The sequence below is a fragment of the Grus americana genome, chromosome 5 (assembly GCF_028858705.1).
Source record: "Grus americana isolate bGruAme1 chromosome 5, bGruAme1.mat, whole genome shotgun sequence".
Lineage (NCBI taxonomy): Eukaryota > Metazoa > Chordata > Aves > Gruiformes > Gruidae > Grus > Grus americana.
In genome coordinates this window covers 67,372,565-67,397,732 of record NC_072856.1, presented here as the reverse complement: position 1 = coordinate 67,397,732, position 25,168 = coordinate 67,372,565, and the positions used below count along the sequence as shown (strand labels likewise).

The 25,168-nt window shown below is 53.0% G+C and overlaps 1 protein-coding gene across 4 annotated transcripts in view; it reads right to left on the bottom strand.

Moving 5' to 3' along the window:
• Positions 1 to 13,401: 13,401 nt before the first annotated feature.
• FERMT2 (FERM domain containing kindlin 2) overlaps positions 13,402 to 25,168 on the bottom strand; it is a 51,160-nt gene continuing 39,393 nt past the window's right edge. For 2 of the 4 annotated variants that reach the window (XM_054826306.1, XM_054826303.1), the window contains 8 exons: positions 24,148 to 24,197; positions 21,356 to 21,480; positions 20,051 to 20,157; positions 19,466 to 19,687; positions 17,224 to 17,244; positions 16,563 to 16,687; positions 16,195 to 16,336; positions 13,402 to 14,799 (listed from right to left, as the gene is read on the bottom strand). In XM_054826306.1, coding sequence (XP_054682281.1) covers positions 14,626 to 14,799; positions 16,195 to 16,336; positions 16,563 to 16,687; positions 17,224 to 17,244; positions 19,466 to 19,687; positions 20,051 to 20,157; positions 21,356 to 21,480; positions 24,148 to 24,197 — 966 coding nt within the window. In that variant the 3' untranslated portion in view covers positions 13,402 to 14,625. The remainder of the gene's footprint in view (positions 14,800 to 16,194; positions 16,337 to 16,562; positions 16,688 to 17,223; positions 17,245 to 19,465; positions 19,688 to 20,050; positions 20,158 to 21,355; positions 21,481 to 24,147; positions 24,198 to 25,168) is intronic. The other 2 variants (XM_054826304.1, XM_054826302.1) reach the window with 1 other exon arrangement.

The window sequence follows — 25,168 nt, the reverse complement described above, 5'->3', positions numbered from 1 at the left end:
GCACGCACGCCAGAGCGCAGCCAATCATCGCCCGCCGGCGCCGTCCGTTAGCCCCACCCCGACTCCGCGCGCCCGGAACTCCGGACCGCCCCCGCGCCGGCCTTGCGACCTTCGGGAACAGCCCCGCCCCTGCGCGAGGATTGGATAGTGGGCTGCATGACCACGCCCCCTCTACCACAGGCCCCGCCCCTGCCGCACGTAGCGCTCCAGCCCGCGGAGCCAAGATGGCGCTGGGTGCTCGGGGGTCGCAGTCTCTGTGCGGCCCCGTCCCTCCCGCGGAGCCCCCCCGACACCCCCCGGGCCGCAAGGGCTGTTTCACCCCGGCGGCGGCCCCGGTGGGCTCGGCGGGAGGAAGGGTGAAGGCAGCGAGGCCGGCCGGGCAGGCCTCAGGCTGATGGGGAGCCATTGAGCGGTCCCGCTCCGCCTCGGAGGCGCGAAGGCTGAGGCTTTTGCCGTTCCCTGGGAGGGTTTTAGAAGAAAATGGCTCGGTCTCTCTGAAGTAGCGTGCCCCCAGGAGCGAGACGGGTGGCTGGGGAGCGGGCAGTGTCCCTCAGCATGGGGGGTGATTTCCCCTTCAGTGGGGTGTGGGGAGCCCTGCGCCTCGCAGCGCCAGGGGTCTTTGCTGGGTCACATCTTCATCATCCGTGCCTGCTTTCTCTTCACAGCTTTTTAGGGTGTTTTTCAGCCAGCTGCCTTTAACCGTGAATATTTTGGTATTTGTTTTGACTGACTGCAGGACTTTCTTCTGGGGGAAAGGTAAAATTGAGCCCCAGGCCATGTGAGGTCAGTGAACATCTGTATGATGCTTCTCGGAAGCAACAGATCATTAGGCAGCTCACAGGGTGTAATTGCTGGCTGCTCTGCATATGTTTCCCTGCGTTTTCCCTGGGGTTTGGCCTCCACAGTTCCTCCAGGAAGCTTCTTGGTGGCTTTGGAGGGCTGCTCGTGTTAACCCAGAGCTGATCGCAGCTCAGGAGGGGATCACAGGTACCTGTGGAGGGACGGCTCAGATGAAAGGGCTATACAAAGGTTCTTCTTTCTCCTGAACAATTGCAGGTGGCAGCAGCCTTTGTCATGAGTGCATCATATGCTTCGATAATTTATGCCTTTGGGGGATTGCTTCTGGAGGCTCTGTTGCTCCCCTTTGGGCAAGACCTGCTGGGATGGGCCTTGTTCAGCCCCCAAGGTGGCAGGCAGCATGTGTGAGGGTTCTTCTTCACTAAAAAAACAACTTAGAGATCATCTTAGATTGTTTTATAAATAGCTGAGGTCAAGACATGCATGGAACAGGAGGCCTGCTGAACAAGATAATTACACTACATGCTTCTGAGACATGATTTTCATTTTCCATGTTTCTTCCCCTTTTACCCTCAGAATGAATCACTCTTTGTTACCGTGGAAACAATCAACATTACTTATTTTTTGCTTCTTTGGGTCCAGAGTGACCAGATGACACACGCCAACCTCCCTGGGCTCAGGCACACCCAAAGTCTGGGGGCGATATTCGCCCCAAGCTTGTCCAGGGCTGGGGGCTGTGTCGGTGAATCACTGCAACTATTAACCTTTTATTGCAAGGGAAAGGCACAAACTGGGTGTGAGTTGCCTGTTCCTTCTCTATTTCCTTTGTTTTAAGGGATTAAGAGGAATGGGAATGTCTCATCTGTGCTAAAAAATAAACACTGTTTCTTGCTTCTGTGCACGAAAAGAAATGAGGAAGCGCTGCTTTGGTTAAGTGGTGAAACTGGGAGTGCGGACAAATTTCTACGGTGTGAAAAATGACAGACGGGGGGCTTAGCTTAACTCCCTCCATGGTGCTTTTTCCTTGATGGAAAGATTTTGTGGATGTGAGGAAGATTCTGCATTTTATCTAAGTTAACTGAAAAGTCAATGGCTTTTTAAAAAACAAAACCTTGCCATAACAAGGCCATGACCACATGGGGTCAGCCCAGCTCTCCCCAGTGAGGCTCAGAGCAGAGGTCCTGGACCAGCCTGGGAATACGGCGGGTTTTGGACAAGCCTTATCCAGACACATTCTCCCAGTTTCTGGCCATCGGCCGTGTAGGGACATCCTGACCCAGAAGGTACATCCGTCCTGTGGTATTAATAGCTGAACGGTGCTATCCTCTGTGCTTCTGACCTCTAGAGCTCCTGTGCTGCAGCTTAACATTGCAGAATGAGGAGAAAAATCCTTTGGTTTAGTTAAATCTCTTGCCCTGCCCTGGCAGGGCTGGTTTTGTTAGTCCAGGAGACCAGTCCTGTCCTATTTACCACCACAGGTACCGACTTGAGCTTGGCTTGAGGACAGAAACCTTTCTACATGTGGATTTTGTAGCGGCAGGAGTCTAAACCAAATTACCAGGTTTTTCCCTAGTTTTAACCACATTGGAAGGAGGTGGTGGTGCTCTTACGGGCTTTTAAAGAAGAGGTGGCCAGCGGGGAAGGACTGGAGTAGCGTACCCAGCAAGGGGAAACTGGGTCAGGGCTCAGCCACTTTGCGAAGTCCACACACGAAACAGGCTTCGCTTCTTACCGAAGGCTTGGCGAAAGGCACGTGGCCGCTGATGAGCTCTCACGTCTCCTTAAGACATCTCTGAGTCCCACCCGGTGGCTTTTTAAAGGTCAAGTGATTAAGGCCAGCGAGGATTCACAGCAGCCAAACAGATAAATTTCCCCGGTACCTCCGAGGCCAGGATTTGGTTGCTGGAGAGCAAGGGGAAAGTTCAAATAACACATTTCCACTTGTGTCACAGATGCGTTCATCTCCTCTCTGCCGGTTCCACTGTGGTCTGTTTTGTTACAGAGGGAAAAAAAAACCAAACAAAACCCCAGTAAAGTGATATCCTCTGGCCGCTCCGTATTTGCCAGCACTGGAACAAGGCCGTCACAAGTCAGGGAAATTGCGAATTCGTGACTGCGGGACAGTCAGTAAGATGGGAAAGGAGCCATGCACTTGCTTGATGTAAATGTCCGAGTCTGAAACACACCCTGCTTTATGAGGAGAGAAAAAGCATTCTCCTTTCCTTTGGCTGTATGACACAAGGCAGTAAGAACGAATAAATCCTTGCCACAATAAAATTGTTTACATTCTGTTTTGGAAACAGATGCTCAGGGCTCGATATACCTAGGGACCAGCCTCTTTGATTCTTTTTAACCTCTCGTAGATCGGGCTGTATCCAGCCACCGATAAATCCTGAGCGGTGGAAATATCTGCAGAAGAACTGCAGAAACCAGCTCCGGGCACCTGGATTTTGCAGAAGGACCCAGGGTTTAATTCCCATCTGTCTGCCAGAGGAAGGAAAGATGCTGCTGTGGCTCTCCAAATGTTGCCTGCGGATGGATAATGAGAAACTAAATACCTGCTCGAACTTAATAAAGTCGTAGGGGAAACCTGGCAGTCCTTGGCAAAGCTCCACCGCCATCCAGATGGCCGCCTGGGACCTGGGCAATGGTATTTCCTTGGGGTTTACGATAGTGTTAGTGCAGTTCTGAAAGGAGAAGCGCATCTGGACCGTTGTCTGCCTCGCTGGAAATAATTATCCCATCTTTAGCCAAGAAGCCAAATGTGATTAAACTGCAGGGGAAGGAGAAGTGTTAGGAACCGCAGGTGTGTCGCGTCCCCCTGCCCCGGCTATCGCTTTCTGGGGGAAGCAGAGGCTGGAAGAACTGTGTGTTCGTGTCTTCAGGTTTTCTCATGTCTCCTGTCCATGGCCCAGACATGATTTTTTTTTTTTTTTAATAGACAAAATATCCCCCTGAGGCTAACAGCATTGTGCCTTGTTAGTACCCAAATATCCTGGCTCAGAGTCCAAGTCAGGGCTTAAAAAACAAGTGAAAGCGGCTCCAGCAAGAAACCTATTTATTGCCATCACCCTCCTTTGGATGTGGCTATTTTATGAGAAGTAAAATAGCATCAGCTCACCCCAAAAATTTGGAGCTGGGATCAGATCAAGCACAGATCTGGCCTTGAGCTGTTGGGGAACACAGCCCAAATGGTACTTCTGATCCCAAAGTGTCCCGAGCCCACGCGCAGTGGGTGCGAGGGTGAGTGCATCGCAGGTAACGCCGGGGATTTATGGTCCCCGCAGGTAAATGGACGTTTTCTCATCAGCCTCAGGCAGAGCCCTTTGGATGACAGATCTCCCCAGCCTTCCCGTACAAAATGAGCACGCTCTGGGTGGATTAGTGAGTAAATAACAGCTTTTACCTTTTTCCCTTCCACCAAACACAAGCTGGTGGCACCAAGATGGCATTTATCTAGTGACTGTCTCTGCAAGGATGCTGTCTCACCCAATGTCCCACCAGCGGGCCAGTTAAGAAGGACCTTCCTGTATTTCCCAAAGGTCGTATTTCTATAAGCTTGATTAAATTCTGGATCAAAGCTTCCTCAAAGGAAATACAGGCCTGATCTCTTGTCCTCCCTTTCCATGGATGCTGGGGGATACTGGGACAAAACCAGCCTCTCTGCAGCTGTGGGGCAGCTGGGGTTTGGGCACAGGTGGGTGTCCAGCCTGCACCGTTGGGTCATCCGAAACCTGAAGACAAAAATGCAGCTCCGGCGGGACGAGCAGCAGGAAGGGCTTTGGAGAGGGGCGGTACAGGAGGGAGCTCTCACACCCCGGTTGTACGTGAGTCCCAGCACGGCAGCTCTGTAGCCGCCCCGGCTGAAGGCTCGGCAGCGGCCCCAGCAGAAAAGCCTTGGTGCGTCCCTTGGCAGCCGGCTGCCGGGACAAAGCGGGCAGCAGTTTGGAAGTAAATGGTTAACAACCGGCTGAGCCGGGAGCAAGGGGTTTGGCTCTGCCTGGCCTGCCGGACCCTGCACCATGCCAGGGAACGTGGGGCCTGGGAAGAAGCACACCCCAAATCCGGGCAGCCGAGCGGGCAGAGGACAATATTGCCAGGCAAGCCGCTCCGCAGGCTGGATCTCTGTTTATCCATCACGGTGGAAATGCTTTATCTTCCGCCTGAGCTGTGCTGTGCGAGCAGTGATAAGAGGCAGTTGTTAAACAGAAGCTGAAGCTGATGTTCCCTTGGTCTCCTATTTCCAAGGTTACAGAGAAGAGAAAAAAAAAAAAAAAAACGGTGGCTGATTCCCATGGCCAGAGCCGGCACAGTGTGGGCAGGAGTCCTGCGGGGAGGGCAGCGGGGCTGAAGTGAGCGGGGCCTGAAAGAGGATGAGTAGTGGGTCGGCGAAGGTGGGGGCCTGCGAAGTGTGGGAGGAGAAAACACGGGGGGTTTCTCAGAATCGCGTGGCGGTGACGGCCGGCCGCCTGCTCGCGCCTGAGGAGGATCAGCAAGGCCGTGAAAACTTCAGTAGTTTGCTAAGGTCTCTGCAGGGGCTGTGCCGAGGGGGGCTGCTCCTGCGCGGTGCTCCCACCTCCCCTGCCCGGGGTGATGGTCCTCCTCCAGCTCCTCCTGGGCTCTGGGCTGGCCCTTCCTTCCTCCCACCCCTGGGTATCCTCCATCCTTGACCCTCCTTTGTGCTGGGGCTCAGGCAGATGCAGCCAGGAGTAGGGAGAGCAGTCCCAAATTTCCCTCGGAAGGAACCCCCCCCTCCCATTGCACGGATGGGGAGAGCGTGGCCACCCCACTCCCAGCTCTGGTGGAGTCCGTCCTGGCTGGAGATGGGCAGAGGGGCTGGATGAGACAGGAGGCACTTCCCAGCTCTTATTATCTCTGACCAGACTGCAGATGGATCTGCTTTTAAAAAAAAAAAAAAAAAGAAAGCCAGAGCGTGTGGGTGCGGAGAACAAACTCTCAGATTCGGGGGGTATTTTAGCACCGGGTGTATCGGAGCACCGTGGCAAGACGTGTGTTTGCTCTAATTTCCCCACCAGTTTTGAATTTGTTGTGTGGCCTGTCCACAGAGATGTCCGTGCCCTAGGATGCGGGCTCACTGAGCACTGATGGTGGCTTCTTGTATACCCGTGGGACTGAGCACCGTGCCACTGCCGCAGCGAGCGATGCTCACTCTGGTGTCCCGGGGCCACCTGCAGCAGGGCCACCTCCGTGTCCGGGCAGCGATCCCTCGGTCCCAGCCAGCAGACGACGGGGAACGTGCCGCAGTCACCTGTGGCCCATGTCACCCGGCCATCCCTTTTCCCTCTAGTTGGAGTTATTCCACATCAGCTTTTGGCTCGCTCCCATTCCCGCAGAGCAGCCGGGCGGGCGGTGAGGTGCCTGTCACCCTGTCTGCATCCGGGTGCTTCTTGGGAATTTAATGACCTGAATTTAATGAAGCCCAGCGTATCTTGGGGGGCTTACACCTGCGTTTTGCCCGCATGGGATGGGAAGGATGAGCTGTGCTTTGGGTGTGCGTGGGCAGGGAAGAGACCGGGGTCTCTCCAAATGGAATGAGAGTGATAATGTGGGGACGTACCATGGGCTGGAGCACCTTCCCTTAATTCTGCTTTATGAGCTTCTCCTCCTTCCTTTTACCTTGTGGTGCGGTTGGAGGGGAGGGAGTGGAGGCAGGAAATCCTGCAGGGCTATTTTTGTCCTCCGGATTAATTCACGGCGTTGTTAAGCGGCCGGGATTGGCTTGGCTGCAGAGGGCTTGAAGGACAATTTGGGAGGCGTTGGTTCCAGATGTGCTCGTTCCCAGGCCGAGCGGACATCTGAGATAGCGGGGGGTTTGGCTGCGGGTGCTGGGGGAGCAGTCGGGGCCGGACCCTGCACTGTGCACCACGCTGTGCCCAGGGCCAGGACCACCCTCGGGCCCTTCGTCTCCACCACGTGCTGCTGCTGCAGGGCTGAGAGGGTCAGTCCGCACATCTTTTAGGTCATTGAAATGATTTTCTTTTTCTTTTTTTGCAACTCTATGTAAAAGAAAAATGTTACAAGTGCTCGCCCAGTGCTCTCCCTGCTGCTCAGCTCGTTCCCCCACCAGCGACGTTCCCTGGTCTCGGGGTCTCTTCCAGGATCCAGCACTTTGGGGCTTTTGAAGATTTAACACCCCTCTCCCTCCCCTCCACCGTCATTTCCCCGTCGGTCTCAGACATGTTCCCATCCGCTCCTCCTGTTTATGGGACGGGGAAAAAAACATTCAGGAGATAAAGCAGCCGCCCCCGGCTGTCACCCGGACCCTGCGGCGGGGCGGCTTGCCATCGAGTTCAAGGGGAGCCCCTCGGCTGCAAGGAAGGCCGTGCCCTTTGAAGCGCCTGACACGTGATTTTCAGCTGCGAGGCGATGTGACTCAGATGCGGTCCCTCCAGACGGTCGCCCGGGATGGGGCACAGCACGGAAGGGGGGGCTGGAGGTGGCCTCGGTGGCTCCGTCCCTCTGGCAGGATGGGGACACCTTGGGCTCTGGGCTGGCTGAGGGTGTTTGTACCGTGTGTTTGCTTTGGGGGGGAGCATCTCGGGGTGTTTGTCATCGTGGGGGGGAGCCGGGCGGTCTCATCAGTGGGCTGGGACCCGAGCTCTAGGAAGGGACATCTCCCTTTCGGGCTGTGCTTGGTCTCAGACTGGTTGCAGTGACCCCCTCTCATCCTGCTTTGCTTGAGCCTGGGCACAACCCCTGCTCCTGGCGTTACACCTAGAGCCTCTCCAAGACTTTCCGGGCTGCTTCTTTCCAGGTTTACCATTCCGGAGAGCCCTCCTCACCCTCGCTGCCTCATCAGGGCAAAAACAAAACACCCAAAACTCTTTCCTTAAGGCCACCGATAGCGAACAGCAGCTCCCTCTTTGCCCCCCTGCCTAAATCTGCTGAGAGCCATTAGGGAAACCAGGAACCCAATTTTTACTCTGTGTCCCAGGTGAGGACCGGCCATCCCTGCCACCTGGGACACAATACACACAAATACTGTGGGAAGGGGCAAGGGAAGGCTTCACCCCCTCTAAACACAGCCAGAAAGTCCCTTGAACGCATTGCGTGACACAGGTTGGGCTGCTGAGACCCTCCCTGTCCTGCTCCCGGGCTGGATGTGGGGAGCACGGCCGGGGCTTGCCGCTATCTCCAGCCTTGTCTGGCCGGGATGAGGCACTGCGGATTGCGTTCGGGATGCTCGACGTCGGGAGTGCGAAAGCCCTATGAGGAGCATGCGGGGAGAGGAGCCCTGTGGGGAGGTGGCTGGGGGCAGATGTAGATGTCTGGGAGCTGGCTGGGGGGGGCTCAGCTGCCGGTGTCCCATCCTGCAAGCCCTGGCCGGCGCAAACCGGGTTTGGAGGGCAGGGGCGTGCGGTGCCTCTTCCCGGGCAGACTGGGGCAAGGAGGCTTCACCTTTCCTGGGCACCGCTGCAATTCCCCCCGTGGCCCCTTAGGCTTGTCCCCGAGCCGATGCGGTGCCTGCCTCTGGGACACGTCCCTGGATGAGGGATGAAGGGGAGCAACTCCCAGCCGGGATCGCTTGCCTGAGTCAAATTTCTAACCCAGATCCTCTCCTGTTTCTTTTACGCCCCCTTTCCCAGGCAGGAAATCAAAGCCCAGCTTGCTCATTAGGGGCTGACCAGCTGCTGACCAAAAGCCAAAAAAAAAAAAAAAAAACCCCAAACCACCCAAAACCCAGAGCAAATGCTTTATTTGCTCAAACTGCTGCTTTCTCAGAGGAGGGGGAGTGGGAGTCCTCCAGCTGGAGCCTTCCCACCAGCCGGGGATCTGTGGCTTCGCCGGGAGCCGACAGCGCAGGGGAACTCCGTTTCCAGGTCTTTTTCTTAACTATGGATCAAAGGGAAAACTTCCCGAAGGATTTCAGTATCTGACAGGTTCTCGCATATTTGAGTTACTGTAAAATATGGGGTTGGCCTTTCTGAGTCATTTGGGCTTTAGGAAAATATTTTGATGCTCCTGTGTCGAGCTAAAAAAAGAACCACCCCCCCACCCCCCCAAAGTGCAAACGCTGCGGCCTCTTACACGGATCAGATAAAATGCTGATCAAACCGATGTCAGCTCCCTGGCAGATTTTTTTGGGGTGAATTTGGCATGTTGGGTTTTTCGATTCTTTTTAAACTGGTGTTTCCCATCCTCTCCCTCCGCAGCCCATCGGCACGGTTCCCCCAGGCAAGTTTTTTCGGCTCCCCACGTGGGGAAGGTCCTGGTTTGCATCCCCGGGGCACCGCAGACCTGCGGCCTCGATAACACCCTGGGAAAAGTCCCTGCTTGTGTTCTGCAGTTATGAAAACCAGACGGGAGAGCTTAAGAGAAACCAAAGGAGCAGTTTCTGGGGGGAGACTCAAGCCTGAAATATGTTGAACAGCTGGAGGGATGCAGAGGATTTCAAAGGGAAGGCTGGGATGCCAATCGAAACGGGAGCAGGCATGAGGCCGGGCTGCTCGGACCGCATTGCACTGGTGCTTACTGGAAAAGATGCAAGCAAGGAGGCGCTTTTTTTTTTTTTTTTTTAAAATCTATAACATCCAGCTGATATTTATAGATCTTTTATCTCTTTAGTGCCTCGGTGCTACAAATAAAAGCGTACAGTGCTTTTATGATACTTAAAGCAAACAAATAAAAACCTCCACTGGTTTCCAGAAAGGTTCTGAGCCATGTGAGTGCTGTCGCTGATCAGTCTGAATTTAATTAGACTGATGAAACCGCTCCTGCCATCCGAGTTGGTGCCGTCGCTGAGGGCTTTAGCTCTTCACCATCCTTCCCCGCATCGGAGACGAGCGTTAATACACCCGGGAAGGGAGGGTTTCTCGGCAGCCGGACCGAAGCAGGCAATTCACATCCGTATGTGGTTTTGTCTCTGGACCAGATCCCGGCTGGCGGTGGGTTTCCTGCGTCCCTGGTCACCGCCGGGCAAATCCCCAGTGGCCCTGAGTGCCCTCGGAGTTGCCCAGGGCCCCTCTCGGCCGGCTCACGCAGCGGGCAGGGTGAGAGATGCTGCTCATCCCAGCCCCGCCGGGCTCGCCGGGCTCCCGGCCCCCGATGCTGGACCAAGCGAGAGGCTTGGAGGGGCCGGACGAGGCAGGGGAAGGCGCTCGCATCCCCCCGGGGATTCAGGAGGTGCCTTTGCACCCAGCCGGTCCCGGGGAGCTGGTGCCGGCCACCCAGGAGCCCCTTCCCGGCCCGAAGGCTGGAAAGTCCCTAACGTGCTTCCTGCAGGGCTGAGACGCTGAAATAACTCATCCGGCTTGGTTTTACTGTGGATTAATTTGAGGAATTTCTTCAGCCCCTGCCTGCCGCAGGAAAGCCCCGCTGCCCCGGGTGGCCGTCCCGTGGGGGACAGCTTTCCCCCAGCACCCTCAGAAACCGGATCTGTGCCCCGGTCACAGGCAACGACCCTGTTTAGGCTATTTTTGTCTTAATGCCCCTCAAAAACCGCTGGCTTCCCCAAATGTCCTCTTCCCTCCCATTCACGGTAGCGGGATGTGCCTCCGTACCGGGGCCCTGCAGCTCTCACCCCCGCCCTCGCTGCAGAGCCCTGGTTTGGAGATATTTCTTTTTTTTTTTTTTGCTTTGCTTTTCGAATTTCCATGGGTCTGCAAATCTCTTCCCCCATATAAAACTGCTGTTCCTGCCTTAAAACCTCTACGTCACTTGCCCATCTGCACGATATTAAATTACTTGGGGCTTAAAAAGCTGCGTGAATCCCCGCCGACACCCCAGCCGATACCTTGCTCGGACAGGAATGCAAATCCCCTGCATCCACTAAGTGAGCGGTTTTTCACCCCGGCAGCCGGTTTGCATCAGTACCTTTTGGTGAAGTGATTTATTTTTTCCTTTCCCCCCCCCTCCATCAAGGTCCTAGAGCAGGGGCGGCAAGGGAGGAGCATCCATCCCCCTGGCCCTGCCCGCTGTTGTAGGGCTGGAGTAATCCCGTCTTCAGGCAACTCTGCTGCTTGTTTTGGTTAAACTGGGGTTTAGGCAGCCCTGTTGGGTCTGAAACTCCCTCCCCATCATGTGCTTATCAAAATAGTTGGAGATAATGTTGTTTTTTTTTTTTTTTTTCCCCAGGGCAGCCACCAGTTTGTGGATACCAGACGGTTACTGCTCTTCCTCCCCGAGGCTGAGTCACCCCAGGGGGCTGTGGACACCCACGGGCTGGTTTCTCCTCGGTTTTGCTTTTGTTTTTAATTCGGTTTACTTTTTTTGTTTACCCAAAAGGGTCACCCACAGCCAGATTTCACTGCATCAGCAGCATAAACCTCCGCATCTCCCCTCAGCGCTGGTGCTGCGGGAACTGGGATTTGCATCGCCTTGGCTTGCCAAGACCCTCCTCATCCTCCTTTGTTGGCTTTAATGCCCAAACACCCCTGAACCCACCCGGCCTCCGACACCTCCCCCCGGCACATGGCTGGAAACCCTCTGCACCCACCGCGTCCTGATTTCCCTTTGACTCAGCATCACCCCACCAGCGATGTCTGATGACTACGGGAGGAGCAGCAGAGCAAACAGCCCCAGGTCCTCCTCGTCCCCACGCCGCCTTGCTGTCGCTGCCGCCCGTCCCTGGGGTGGATCATCCATCTCCTCCCACGAGCTCCAGCCCTCACCGCCTCCCTCTCCAAGCCATCTTGCGACGTGCTCCTCGTGCTCCTTCCTCACCCCCCCGTGTCCGTCCTCGGCATGCGGCGGTTCCCATCCCTGCCGGCCAGCCCGGCGTTTGAGTTTAGCTTCGTGTTCTATTTTATCTGGTGTTTCTCCAGACTGTAGGTAAACCACACATTTTTTTTAATCTCCCTGCCCCCTCCATTCCAACAGCTCGGTTTCATTTGCATCTTTTCATCCAAGGAGAAAGGAAAGACATCCTAGAAAACTCGGCAGCCTCCTTCGGATCACCTCGAAGCCCCCCGCGACCCCCTCGCTGCTTCCCAGCCTCCTGCAAGCGCCCGCACCGCTCCCCGCTTCCCACCCAACTTCTCCCGGCTCCCGTCCTCGGGGGGCCGTGCGGGGAAGGGCTGTGGTTGAAAGCAGCCTCTGCCTTCCCATGCCCCTTCCCCGACCTCCTCTGCTTTTCTGCTCAGCGTTTCCTGCCTTATCGCCCCCCCAGCTGCAAAATCGGGCCCCGATTCAGCGTAGCGGAGCCCTGTGGAGGCGGCTGGGGATGGATGGACCCCGGGGGGGACACACATCTTCTCCCCCTACTTTTCCACTCCGCGTTACACCTCCCCATCCTGCATAACCTCAGGCTGTGAAATAGGAGGTAAATATTTTTCAGCGAGCCACCCCCATCACACGCCCAGCTTTGGTGCTATTCCAGGCCAGGCACGTTTTTATTGCCGTGCCTCACCCGCTCCCGCATCCAGCCAAAATCCCGGCGCCTCCTGCCAGGAGCGTGCACGCCGCTCCTCCGTTCGCGTGTCTCCCGGGGCTGTCTGGACTTGCCAGGCAGCTGGGAGCTGCCAGCACCCAAAAGAACAAGCCCGCGGGCGTGGGGCAGGGTTGGGAGCATCGCTGGCACGTCCTGAGCACACCTCTGCTCTGGCCGTGGCTCGTTTGGGACCAAGGAGTGGGAGGAATCGCCCGGCACCATCGGGCCACCCCTTCTCCCTGCTTTTATGGAGCAAGGGCGCAACCTGTTCAAGGGCACGTGGTGCAAAAACCAGAAGATGGCTGCAGAAACACAGCAGCGATGGGAAAACGCATTATTTCCTCCGAGCATCTGCCTGCAAGGGAGCAAATTCCGCTTGCGGCCAGGGAAGATGCTGCAGGTGTTGCATCGTGGCAGTCGCTTGCCCTTTGGTGTCCCCCAGGACCCGGAGGCACGGGGAAGCAGCCGTCCTGACCCGCTTCTGGCATCCCTTTCCCATCCCGCCTTGCCTCCCTCCGGTCCCGCTGTGGCTTGGGATAACCTGAAACTGGGAGCTGGACCGGACGTGGCCGAGCAGCATCCCCAGCCCCTCTCTTGGGGTTGCTTTTGGCCACGGAGCTCTCCCGGCAGGCAGCAGGATGGTGCTGAGCAGGGGGGGGATGAATCCCTCGCCGGTGCCTTTTCCCGGGCAGCATCCCTGTTCCCGCACAGCAGCACCGCCGCCGCCGCTCGCCAAGTCCCAGCTGCACGGGCAGCGGGTCAAGGGGCCTCGCCGGCGCCAAACCCAATTTCATTCCACTGCCAAAAAGCTGAAACAGCAGTTTTTAAGCCCAGTTTGCAAACAGATCGATTTTCCTTCTCACCTCTGTAACTGAGCCCAGCGTGCCGAGGCTGTTTTACACCCCAGCGCTCCATCCGCAACCCCTCAAATTAGGCGACAGCAGGGCATGGACCACGCGCGTCCCGGGCAGCATCCTTCCCCCATCCCTGGGCTGCTTCCCCACCGCCTGCCTGGCCACGGAGCGGGGCCGCCGCCGCCGCCTCCGACTTTCCTGCCCCATCCCTGCATTTTCCTTGGGTTTTTGGTGGCATTTGGTTTTGAAAAGCTCAGGATAAAGCAGCGGGATGGAGCACCGGGCTGGCTGTATCATACGGGAGCTACTTACCGGCCTTGCCGGAGCACAGCTGAACCACAAAAAACCAGGAGTGGCAGGTGAATCTTAAATAAAAGATTTGACTTTTATTTAAAATAAAATGCATTTGTACATAGTCTTGAAACCACAGACTACAGGAACGCAACACTGGTTATTCCTCGGCATCGGGTAGGGCAGGAGAGGGCTCCCCGTTAGCGTTAACGCTGCGCTGGCTTAACGAACGGGGAGGTCCCGGCCCCAGGTATCAGTTATCCAGGGTGTTGTGGCGCAGCTCCGAAATCCTCTTTAACTTAGATTAAAAACTTACTGCACTGATCTTGGGGTTTTTGGTTTGTTTTTGTTTTGTTTTGTTTCTCGGTTAATCCCCTTACCCCGTACAGGCATACTATAGTTAATGCTGATACATCAGATCTATGCAATATTCTAGCTGGCTTGTGAGACTAGTTAAAAAAACTGTACAATTTTATAAAATTTGTGTTTTTTACATTAGTTACACAAAACCTATACTTCATAGACCTTTACTTCATATGGTAATGAAAAAGTTTGCATATCATAGGCAGAACAGTGACTATGCTGGTGAATACTAAAAGTGTCATAATACAATATGGTGTAAAAATAAAATAAAACTTAAAAAAAAAAAAAAGACAATATAAATGATTATCAAAAGGCAAATTAACAAATAAACCAAGCTATAACAGACTAACAGGAGGTCGTCTTCGAGGCCACGCGCAACTATCTTCAAAGTCATGTCAGGCACCTGTCGCAGTCCTGGTGCGTGTAGTGTGAAAGGAGAGATGGCAAATTCTCCTTACGGGTAGGATGACTTCAAAACAGGTCAAATGTACAGAATAAAAAACACCAAAAAAAAAAAAAAAAAGAAAGAAAACACTCATGCATTAAACATGATAAATAGACTTCATATAGGTTAAGCCCTGGATGGCTTTACAAGAAGATGGCTTAGAGTTCTCTTCGAAAATTGGCTATTCTAAGTCAGTCAAATCTTATCCTGATCTGCCCATCAGATTCTGTATCCAAAGGCCAGCGGCACGATCACCTGGCCCAGATACGGTCTTGTTATAGCAAATTAACAGAAGTGCTCATTAGTGCACACAGATTAACTGGTCTGGTAATGCAAAAATTTTCATTTCTAAAAAAAAAAAAAAAAAAAAAAAAAAGATACATTTCAAGCTTACTTTATTAAGCAGCATATTTCAAAGAACAGCTTTTTAAAGTTAAATATTAATATGGCCATGGGGTTTCCTCTTGGTGTACAGTACATGGGACTCACACCCAACCACTGGTCAGTTTGTAGAACATCTCTTCGTCTAAACTCTCATTCTGATCTTTCGCTCGCGTCGACAAGAAGATGTAGCCGCCGATGAACTCGTGAACCACTTTGCAATCCACCTCCGTGCAAATGAAGGACACCCGAACGTCATCTGCAAACTCCACCGTCACCTAGAGGGTAAAACCACAGGGGTTAGCTTCACCGGCGCCTTCCCCAAGGAGCCACACCGGCACACGCTCTTCCCTTCTGCCTTATTTTTCTTTTCTGGTAAGCCAGGTACCTTTTTCCGTTGCCTGAGCGAAAAAAAGAAAAAGTGATGTTAAATGATGATTTGGACTCGAGGATCCTTACGGGTCCCTTCCAACTTGAGATATCCTACGATTCTATGATGCAATGATCATCGTTCAAATGTTTAGATACAGAAATACCTTTTACTGCTTTTTTATTCCTTTATTTTAATTTTCTAATTTATTTAGCTATTTATTTAAATTCTCATTATACCTTTTATTCTCTCGTGACTCAAGAGACAATTACCCAGCGTGTTGGCACCCCTCGGCAGTGAGCACGCGGCGACAATCCTCTTTGCTTCAAGAGAAACAGAGACCGAGCACAGACCTGTCGAGGGCTGGAATTTCCTTCCAGTTTTTCCCTACCAGCGTATTCTGGTTTCGTAAGTTGAAGTTTGGCCGTGGAAACGCTTTACGGGGGCTGGGGGAGCTCATTTTGGGGTGACTGAATAGCCTGTCCATTTATCGATGCCCGTTATTTTTTTGTCCCCATCGGTGACAGCTCTGCGGGAGGGAGGGGGATTCCCAGCAGAATATCCAAGGTGAATAATTGGGATAGCGGGGCTTGCAACTGGGTCAAAACAAAGACTCCGATGCAGAGGGGAAGCTGAATAATTTCACCGGCAACTCTTTAACGAGCCGCAAACCGCAGGAGAGCAGCCCTCGTGCAGCCCTGGCAATTCTCCTCGGATGTTGTGCTGAAAAGGATCGCAGAAAGTTTGTGCAGCCAAACGTAACGGGTGGGTAACAGCCCGTCTCGGAGCCTCGCGAAGGGGCTGCTGTTGCTTTTCGTTCCTCGCATGAAAGTCTGAGCTGTACTGCAAATAAAATGGATTTTAGTACGGATAAGGCCCAGTACTTTTATGTTACTGGTCAGGATAAAGCCTGAGCAGCGGTTCTGAAGTTCGATTTTATTTAGCTGCCTTTGAGTTGGTGTTCAGAGACCGGAGAAAATCGTTACGCGTTAAATGTGTAACTGGCTGCGTTAAAGAAAGATTTTTATTTTTTTTTTCCTTTTCTTCTTTTTAAGGCTCGTACTCAACTCTAGCAGCAGTTAGGACAAGCTCTGCTAAATCTCCAAGGAGGGTGGAAAAGAGAGGAGGAAAAACTAATTACATTAACGCAGCCGGATGGGACACGCTTTAGAAAACAGTGACGGGAAAACCTGACTTTTTAAAAGCCGACTTACAAAGTCGACTTAAAAAATAACCCGAGAGCAGCGTCCGTCTCACGTAACAGGAGCGGGGGAAGCGGCCGAGGTATAAAACACCATCTCACCATTTTAATCTCCCAGTTCACGTTCCACTGCTTCATGTTGCTGAACCGCCAGGTTTTGACGGCGTCGCCCGTGCTCGCGTCCATCCGTATCAGCCGGTTGTAGGCGATGCCGATCAGCTCCTCCTTCTTGCCCCCCTGGAACCTGCGACACGGCGAGGGATTAGTAAACGCGCGCCTGCGATACGCGGCTACGCGCGTTGAATTCGGCAGCTGAGTTAACTTATAAAACCGGTTTTATAAGTCGACGCACTTAACGCTTTTAATTTCAGTCCCAGTGCAAGTTCCACGGCTAAGGACGTGCTGCGTATTTAACGCTCCGGGTATTTACTCATGAAATTCCCGCTCTGCCGCCCAGCAGACCCACCGACCTTGCAATGAAATGCGTGATGCCGAACTCTGGCAGCGACTGCCAGGCTTGAATAAACCGCATCTTCGCCTCGATGAGACTCATCTGAGCGACGTTCTGGTGGGCTTCCAGGATGCGTGCCGTGATCTGCGGGTGGCGAGACACACCGGCTTTAGAGAGGGGGGGTCGTTAGCGGCATCGCGACTGTCACCCTCGTGCCAACGGGTAACGACTCGGGAGGTATTTGGGGTCGGCGCGAGTCAGCGCGGTTACGAACAACGCAGATGATCGATAATTTCTACCCTGAGGATGGATTTCAGCTACAACCTGCGACCACGGCTGATAAACGTGGAGCTGCTTTGGCTTCGTATCTCCAGACGTATAAAAGCAAATATAGATCTGAGCTGCCTGGAGGCAAAGAGCCGCTCCGGTTCGTTTAGTTTAAGAGGCAGGATTTGAGCAAACGGCGGGGCAAATTTCTGGTGTAGGGTTTCCAGTTTCGCAGCATAAATCACTGGGGACCATTTTAAAACCCAAACAGGGCCCAAGTTTCTCCGCGGGGGGTGGGTGGGGTGGGTGGGTTTTGTTAGTCTTTTCATTGCTGCTCACCAAACCAAAGGGGTTCTAGACTATTTTAAGTTTTATTTTAAATTTAGCTTAATTCTATCATTGCTGTCACTTACCAAGTCTCTTACATAGCCTGGCTGTAGATGGCAAGGCGAAAAAAAAAAAAAAAAAAGAAAAGGAGGCAGAAAGAAAAAAAAGCAATCAGAAATATGGCAACAAAGCAAAGAAAAAGTGTAAATTATCTGCAAACCAAAGTTCAAGCAAAAAAACCAAACACATGCACAATTTCTTAGCCAGAAAAGCAGCCAAACTGAACGTAAGGATGGAGAGGGAGCAAGCGAGCAGAGATTCACCGCTCGTACCGGCCCTGCCTGAGCACCGGTGCGGTCCCGGCTAGCCGGCATCATCTAGAGATGGTTTTGGTCCTGAGATGGTTTTGGTTCTGCTGGTGGATGAAGGGGAGGGTGAAGCTGCCGGCTCAGAGGGGAATTTGTGTCCTGGCGAGCCCGCTTACTGGCAGGGGAAGCTCAGGCTCTCCCTGGGGCCGTTAGCTCAAGAGCTCCTTTTATCCCAGACCGGCAGGGAAGCGGCTGGAGGATACCGGATACCGTCAGCCGGAGCACGCGGGGCTGCGGAGGGACGTAGCTTTGCCTTGGGGGTGGACAACCCTGCGGGGGGGGGCGGGGGGCTTCCTGGGGAGGCATCTGCCTTTGCAAACCGGCTGGACGCCGCTCCGACACCGAACCCCAGCAAGGCACCTGAGAGCTCTGAATACGTTTATTTTGGGCGTTGGGGTTTATTTGGCAGTCAGGATCTGGCTCTCCCCAAACCCAACCTGCCAACCCTATGCTCCAGCAAGGGCTCGTGGGGACCAGCACCCCCCGCCCCCCGCAGCGGGTCGGGGGCTGCTGTGGGACCAAGCATCTCTAGAAATCCTCCAGCCAGCCCCACTGCCAGTTCCCATTTTGGCACCGTTCGTGGGCTGCGCGAGGCAGCGGAGGGACCCTCGCGGTCGAATTCCTTGCATTCCCGCAGCCTCCGTCCCTCCATCCCTCCCAGCTGTGCCGGCAAACAGCCTCCGCTGCTGCGAGCTCTGCCTCTGGCCGTCAATGAAAAGCTCTAAATCTGCTCGTTAGCCGATGTCGGCGGGCGACCCGGCGTTTGGGAGCAGGGCGAGGGCTCGTGCCCGTCCCCGCGGTTCCACGGAGGTTATTTTTATAACGAGGATACCTGCGTGGTAAGCAAGTTCCGCGAGCTAATATTTTTCCAGGTGCCCCCATTTTACTGAGTTCAGGCCTAGAAGGTATTCTATATGTTAAAATGGTATATTTATGCAGCCTCTCCTCCATCCAAGTGGATATAAAGGCTTATTCAGAAGAATTAATAAGGGCTATATAAAATACAACTCCGCTGCCAGGAAATCATCGTGCTGTGCCAATAAAAAGTTATATTTTTCCTGCTTCTCTGACTTGCAGCCTTCTTCTGGGTTTTTGAGAAATCGTATACAGCCACAGCCAGCCTGAAACACGCAGGCTGCGAAGCTACAGCTGAACGATTAAGTCACCGAAAGGCCACGGAGCAATGCCTTACTTATTTTTGCCGCCGTACCGACATATAACGTCTTTCAGAAAGTCATGCATTTATTTTCCAGCGCAGAACAGTTCGGCCCTGTCATGCACGGATCAAATGTAGCGTGGAGTTCAAGCACGAGTCACAGCAACTCAAAATGAAGCAATGTTTCAAGGACCGGCATTTGGAAGTAGTGGAAAAGCAAAGAGAGATATACGCAAACCGCATTACAGCCAAGTCTGGATAAAGCGCTGCAAGCAACTGCAACTCCGCTGATCCTGAGGATTTCTGCACGGACTCTGTGCAAGGGAAAGGGTTTTAATCCCAGCACCAGGGATTGATTTTTGTCTCATCGCTGCTGTATCCGCATGGGGAGAGATGAGGCGGGGGTGGGCAGCTGACCCATGCTTTGCTGCACCGTCGCTCGGTATCAGCAGGGGCAAAAAAAAAACCCGCTCCCCTGTTTTAAACCATTCCCCACGTTTTTAAAATAAATGTACATAAATTCCAAATGTGTTTAAAATAAACGGTTGCCCGCTGCCGAGGCTGTGCACGTGCACCGTCGCGTAATATACGGTGTAATTAAGGTCGTGGGTGCCATCGCCAGGTGCTGGATCGAAACCACACACGTTTCAGTCGGCATTTCATTTTAGTAACCGCGTGCATCCGATCAAGTGACAACATCCCAAACACGTAACGTTAGACGCCAGCTACCGTCGAAACGGGTGCACGGTCAGCCCGGTCCACACCGACACCAACACCGCGCCGGGAGAGTGGGCGAGCGCGTACCTGCTTGTTCTTGTATTTTTTCAGGTAGCGAGGAGAAACCAGACACTCGGGATTAATGTCGGTGGTGATTTGTTCTGGGATCAGCTGCGGGTCTGGGTTCAGATGCTGCATTTTCAGGAAGGAGAGGATGTTCTGGACTTCCATGCCGTAGGAGCTGTCGGCCATCGTCTTGCCCTTGGAGGCCAGGCGGCAGGCGGCCATCCAGCTGGCGTACTGCGTCTCCTGTGTCCCCCCCCGAAACAGAGACCCGTGCCCGTCAGAGCGGTGGGGGTGCCACCTTCCTCCCCCCCCGCGAATAAAACTCCGGGGAGCCTTTATTTTCCTTCCAGCCCCAGGAGACCCAAGCACAAAGGCAGGCAGAAGCCCGGCCAACGCGCAGACTATAACCACGGGACAAAGCCAAGGAAGAGCAGGGGACGACTTTCTACTCCAAATTCACACGCGTGCTCTGAACGTCGAGATCAGACGCATGTGAGTGCATTTTGTATTTTTTTTTTTTTAATTAACCCCAGCTAACGGCACATCGAGCGTGAGCTGATGGTGGGCAAAGGGCGAAGAGAGGACCGGCCCAAGCGATGAACTTACATTATCACAGCGAAGCCAGATTTCATTCATTCCCTCCGCTACTGGAATGAGAAGTTTGATGTTAAACTTCTGACCAGAGATGTTCACGTCGGGGGTAACTTCACATCCTGCAATGAGGGAGCCAACAAAAAACAAAAAAAAAGGGAAAGAAAAAGCAAAGCACTTTAACTAAAGGGTGTCCAACAGCATCTCAGTGCTGCAAAGGTCTTACGCCGCATCTCCGATGGGACAAACACTACCCAGCAAGGACAAAAACCATGTCAGATGTCTCTTTTTCCAAGTGTCAGGAAAATAGGGGGAAATAAAACAAGACCTGGTCTGAAAGCAAAGCAACCAAAGCTAATGCACGCCCAGAGGATTCATCTCACCGGTCCTGCCTGGCCTCACAAGTGGACCTGATGGCTGGCAAATACCCCGTGACCCTGAAATTTTCACGAAAGGGTAGGAAAAGGCAGCTGGATGGGTGCTGACTCTCACCCTGAAACCCCTATACGTTATTGTGGCCGGGCGCATCGCTGCTATAGTGCGAGCATCCCGCTTTCGGTGTCCGGAGAGAACGACAAGCGGTTGTATAAACACCAGGGGGTGATGAATTGAAGCAGCCAAGTCAGCCCGGGCGTCGCTTCAACGCCGCCTCCAAGATTTTTTAAAAGTGCCGTCACAGCAGATATGTCAAAAGCTCCCAAAAAGGTCCTGCGGGCCGGGCTTCGCTCCGACTGCAGCCTGAGGTCGCTTGGCATCACATCTGCTCCTGCCTCAATGGGGGAAAAAAAAAAGAGCTCTCTGCCGTTTGGTGGCTGCCGGAGCAGGAATGTTTAACTTGACATAAGACAAACCAGCAACCGTAGGAATTTAAAAACTCCTGTTTTTAAAGCAAGGCTCACAGGGAGCGCTTGAGCGAGGCTGCTCACAACCGCCACCAGGGAGAGGAGGAAAAAAATTTAAAGGCAGCAGAGGAAGAGAATAGTCTGTTCTCTCCAGCGCAGCGTGTGCTCAAACTTAATGCTCTGCCGTGGGAGCCGGTTGGATTCTTTCGGATAGCCGCGACAAAAAGAACGGCAAGTTGTTTCCCCATGGTATCGGGGAGCTGGCGTTGCTTCCCCTTGGGGTCACGTGTACCACGTACTCACTTTCTAGAAGTCTAAATATATGCCATGCTATCAAACCCAGTCACCCTCAGTCCTTAAAACGTATTTACCCAACCCTGGGATGGCATACCAAGAAGATAAATCACTGGGAGAACAAGATGCGAGAGGAGCAGCCTATTACTGGAATAAAATGCAACGGCGCTCACGCTTCTCTTACCTCTCAGGTTCATCTGGTGTGCGGGAGTCCCGTTGGATTCCTCTTTGCTTTTATAGCAGGAGATAGAGGTATCTTTGAAGGTGCACCAATACGGCTTGTAGCCTTTCAACGTCAGCTTCTTGGGCCTGCCAGACAGGTTGAGGGACATTACCTTTAGTTTAAGCTCCTAAACCAAGTTGCTGGAGTGGGAAACTCATTTCACCCTTGAAAACCTGGTGCCAGCAGCCTTGGGGTATGCTCAGCCCCGGGACAGTCCTGCCTTGGAGCTCAGCCACCGCTCACCATCCCTTCGCTACAATTTTGAGTCAAGAAATTGAGCTACAATTGCAAATTTGGACTCTTAAGGCCCATGGAGGTCCCGCTAATGTGGGGCAAGGTGGGGGGAGCTCGAGAACTGTATTACAAAACCAGACATGTCCATGAACTGCTGCAAGATCTGCCTCTTCACCTGCCACGTTAAACTGGAACCACTTTGCTCAAGTTCTGAAAGGAAGCGATAATTCTAAAAGACTTGTCCGTCAGGCAGATGCATGAGTTCACTTGTTTTCTTTTTAAATACTCGACTTTTAGCATCAGAAAAGGTTCAGTTCCTTCCTATGGAAAACACGGATTTTGCCCAACTCTGCAGAAGCAGCGATGGCTCTGCAAGCCCGCAGCAAACGCGGTGGTACCCTGACCCTGCTCATCCCACCACGAGCCCAGGACCTTCACAGAGCTCCAAGTCTCTGATTTTTCTTAACCCCCTCCTGATTTCTTCAAAGGCTCTACCTGCAGCCTCTCGCTGCAATGCGTTTCTCGCGTCTCCATCCCAGAATTAGCTGCTCAACCCTCATCTGTAAGGATCAAATCTGCGACGGCCCCAACTGCTTCTCCGCGAGGCTCTGCACTGTCATTTCCAAGCAAAAGCGTGTTGGGGGCTGCTCGGGGAAATTCGGGAGGTGGTGGAGAAACACGGTGTCTGCGTGAACCCTGCTGCTCCCACACCTCTGATGGACATCTGAGCTCCGGGCACCTGCTGCCTCCTCCTGCCTTTCCTGGTTTTTCCTCTTCCCGAAGCCTTGGCACGCACAGCCCTGCCCCGTGCAAACTTTACAACCGCAATTTCCTTTGAAAGCTGCCTCCCACAACAGAACGGGTCACCAACCTCCAGCCAAGCCATCCTACATGCGCGGGTTTTTCCATCCTTTGCTTCGCATCCTTCTCTAAAGATGTTTTAATACGGGGTGGTTTTTTTTTTTTTTTACTGTCTTGAGCTTTTTTTGGGGGACTCCTTTAAATTGCAGGCAGGGCATTTTGGCTGGCACAGGCAGTAACCCGGCTGGCAGGGGCAAGAGAAACATCCCACGTATCTGCAGCAACACCAGGTACGTATAGGGATGTATATATAGGACTTATATATAAGGCATACTAGGGACATATATTGCAGCTCCTCCCCGATGACAAGAGGCATGTCCAAAGCTGCGCCAGCTCCTAACATCGCATCATTTATGTTGCGTTTCTGGCAGTAAAATACCTCCTGGTCCTCATTTTTAGGAGCAAACGGCAATTCTGTGCCTCCCCGCCGCGGCAGGACAGCCCCAAATCCCAACTCAGGGTTCGGGGCTGCACCGGGCGAGGGGAGGGAACCGGCAGCTTCTCGCTGCTCTGTCTCCTGCCCCACCAACCGGCGCTCCAATTTGCAAGCAAATAGCTCCTGGAATCGTGCCTGATTTTATTGGCAAATAAGCACATCGAAGGAAAGAGCAAGTTTTGTTTGTTTGTTCGTTCAAGGGGGGAACCCCCCCCCCCCCCCCGAGATGCAGGGCACAGGCTGCAGCCCTGAAACTCTGCCCCAGTTAAGACAGATCGCAAGCCCAGACGGACGCGGAGACCTTATTAATTCGCCTTTGGAGGGGGAGAAAGAGTTTTTCAGAATGGAAGTGGCAGGTTCTGGCTCCAGAACCGAACGATTAATAAAATAAAGGCTTGTTCCAGAGCTGTTTCGCTGCCTATAGCTTTTCTTCTATATCCTATAGCTATGCCGTGAAATCTCATCGTTATTTCCAGAACTTTCACTGTGTCCTTTGCCGCAGCAGGCAATAATAATTTGCAAAAAGACAGTTGCGGCTGCCAAAATGTTACTCAAAGTCCAGACGCTGCCGTTCCCGGTTTCCACGTACCGCCGTCCAAGTCAAAGCAAAATAAAAAAATAAAAAAATAAAAAAAACCTCCTAAATCACAGTCAACTTAACCTGCTCCTTTTGGCGAGGGGAGGGCAGATAGAACGCGATCCCGGCCGTTTAGAATTCATCCAGTCTCTTGCAAACCAGGAGAAGTATCTGAGCAAGGTTTCTAGGTTTCGCTCCTAATTTTAGGATGGCTTGATTATTTCACGGGCATTAATTGCGTTACAGAGATATCCTGCTGCTGGCTACGGAATGCAGCAAGCTCTCCCGCAGGGATGCATACCTGCCGGGGCGGTGGGAGTGGGAAAAACACCCTGGGGTTTATATTTAACAACTGATCAACTTCAGTATCAAATATATCGAATGCTTCAAATAGCGTGTGAAATACTCAGTGGCTGTGCTACAGGATCAAGTAGTAAAATGTTTTAATAGCAAGAGAGCGCAGACGCTCTGAGCTGCGGTATGACACAGCCATCGCTCGGTGGCTTTTCGCACGAGATAACGTAGTGGTGCGCAGCAAGAGCTTAAGGCCAGGAGATAAAAAAGAGAAGGATATTAGGCAGCAGGTCCATTAATTATTCATAGACATTACCAGTTTCACAAGCGCCTCTTCCCATCAGCACTTACTTGAAGACTTTAATGTAGTCGGCGAGCTCGGGGATGGAAGTGATGTCACCCTGAAAAGAAGAGATTAGCTCATTCACCCGCCTGCCTGAGCGGAGCCGGGGTGGTGGGTCGGGAGGGGAGGGATGCTGCGCAGGGGAGGAAGCTGGGGGCGGCTTCGCCAGCCAACATCGGGGTGCAGGACTCCTCAGAAAGCCCCATCCACTTCATGGGAGGAGCAAGCGGAGAAAAATCTATGGCACAGAAGTGCTGTTTGGAAACCAGAGGACAAGGTTTTCTTTCCCTTTGAGGAATTCCTGCTGCCGCTGGAGCCAATTCCCACCCGTCAGGTCACCGGCGGTCACACCGGCTCGTGTTCGCACGGGGATTTTTCTCCTCCCTTCGTTTTTCCTTACGCTCCCGACATAAGGAAAAGATGCTGCTCTGCACCTCCACAGAGAACTGGGGAAGGGCTTTCTGACAGCCCAAAAGGCTTTTCCCCCCCCGCCCCAGCTTTTTTAAAACCGAGTTTATCTTCACACATTGGATGAGCAAAATATACTGGGTGGCACTTTCAATTCCCACGAGCTCGAACTAAAGGGTTTTCGAAGGACAGAAAAAGCAAAGACAGCTTCCAGTAGCAAGATAGTTTACTTTCTGTCTGCAGTGAGCAATGCTGTTTATAGATACCACGGGGGGGAAAAAAATGCAGAATCTAAACAAACAATCCAGTAATTGCCCATTATCCGTATTCAATTACTCGAATGCATCTGGAAATGGCTACTGCTAGCAACCCCTACGGAAAGGGATGGAGTTTTTTTGATGAATCATTTTTGTCTTCACTCCTCTCTGTCAGGGACCGTTCCTTAGTACTGTGCTTCAAACCTGGGTTTGCAAAGAAATTATAAAAGATCTCTCGGCGAGGAAAATTTGTCGTTATTTCCGTCGCAGGGAAGCGGCGCTGCTCTCCCTGCGGCGACTGGTTAATATTGTAAAACCCCCGCCGTTATTAACGCTAGCAAAGCAGGCTAAGTATGGACATTAA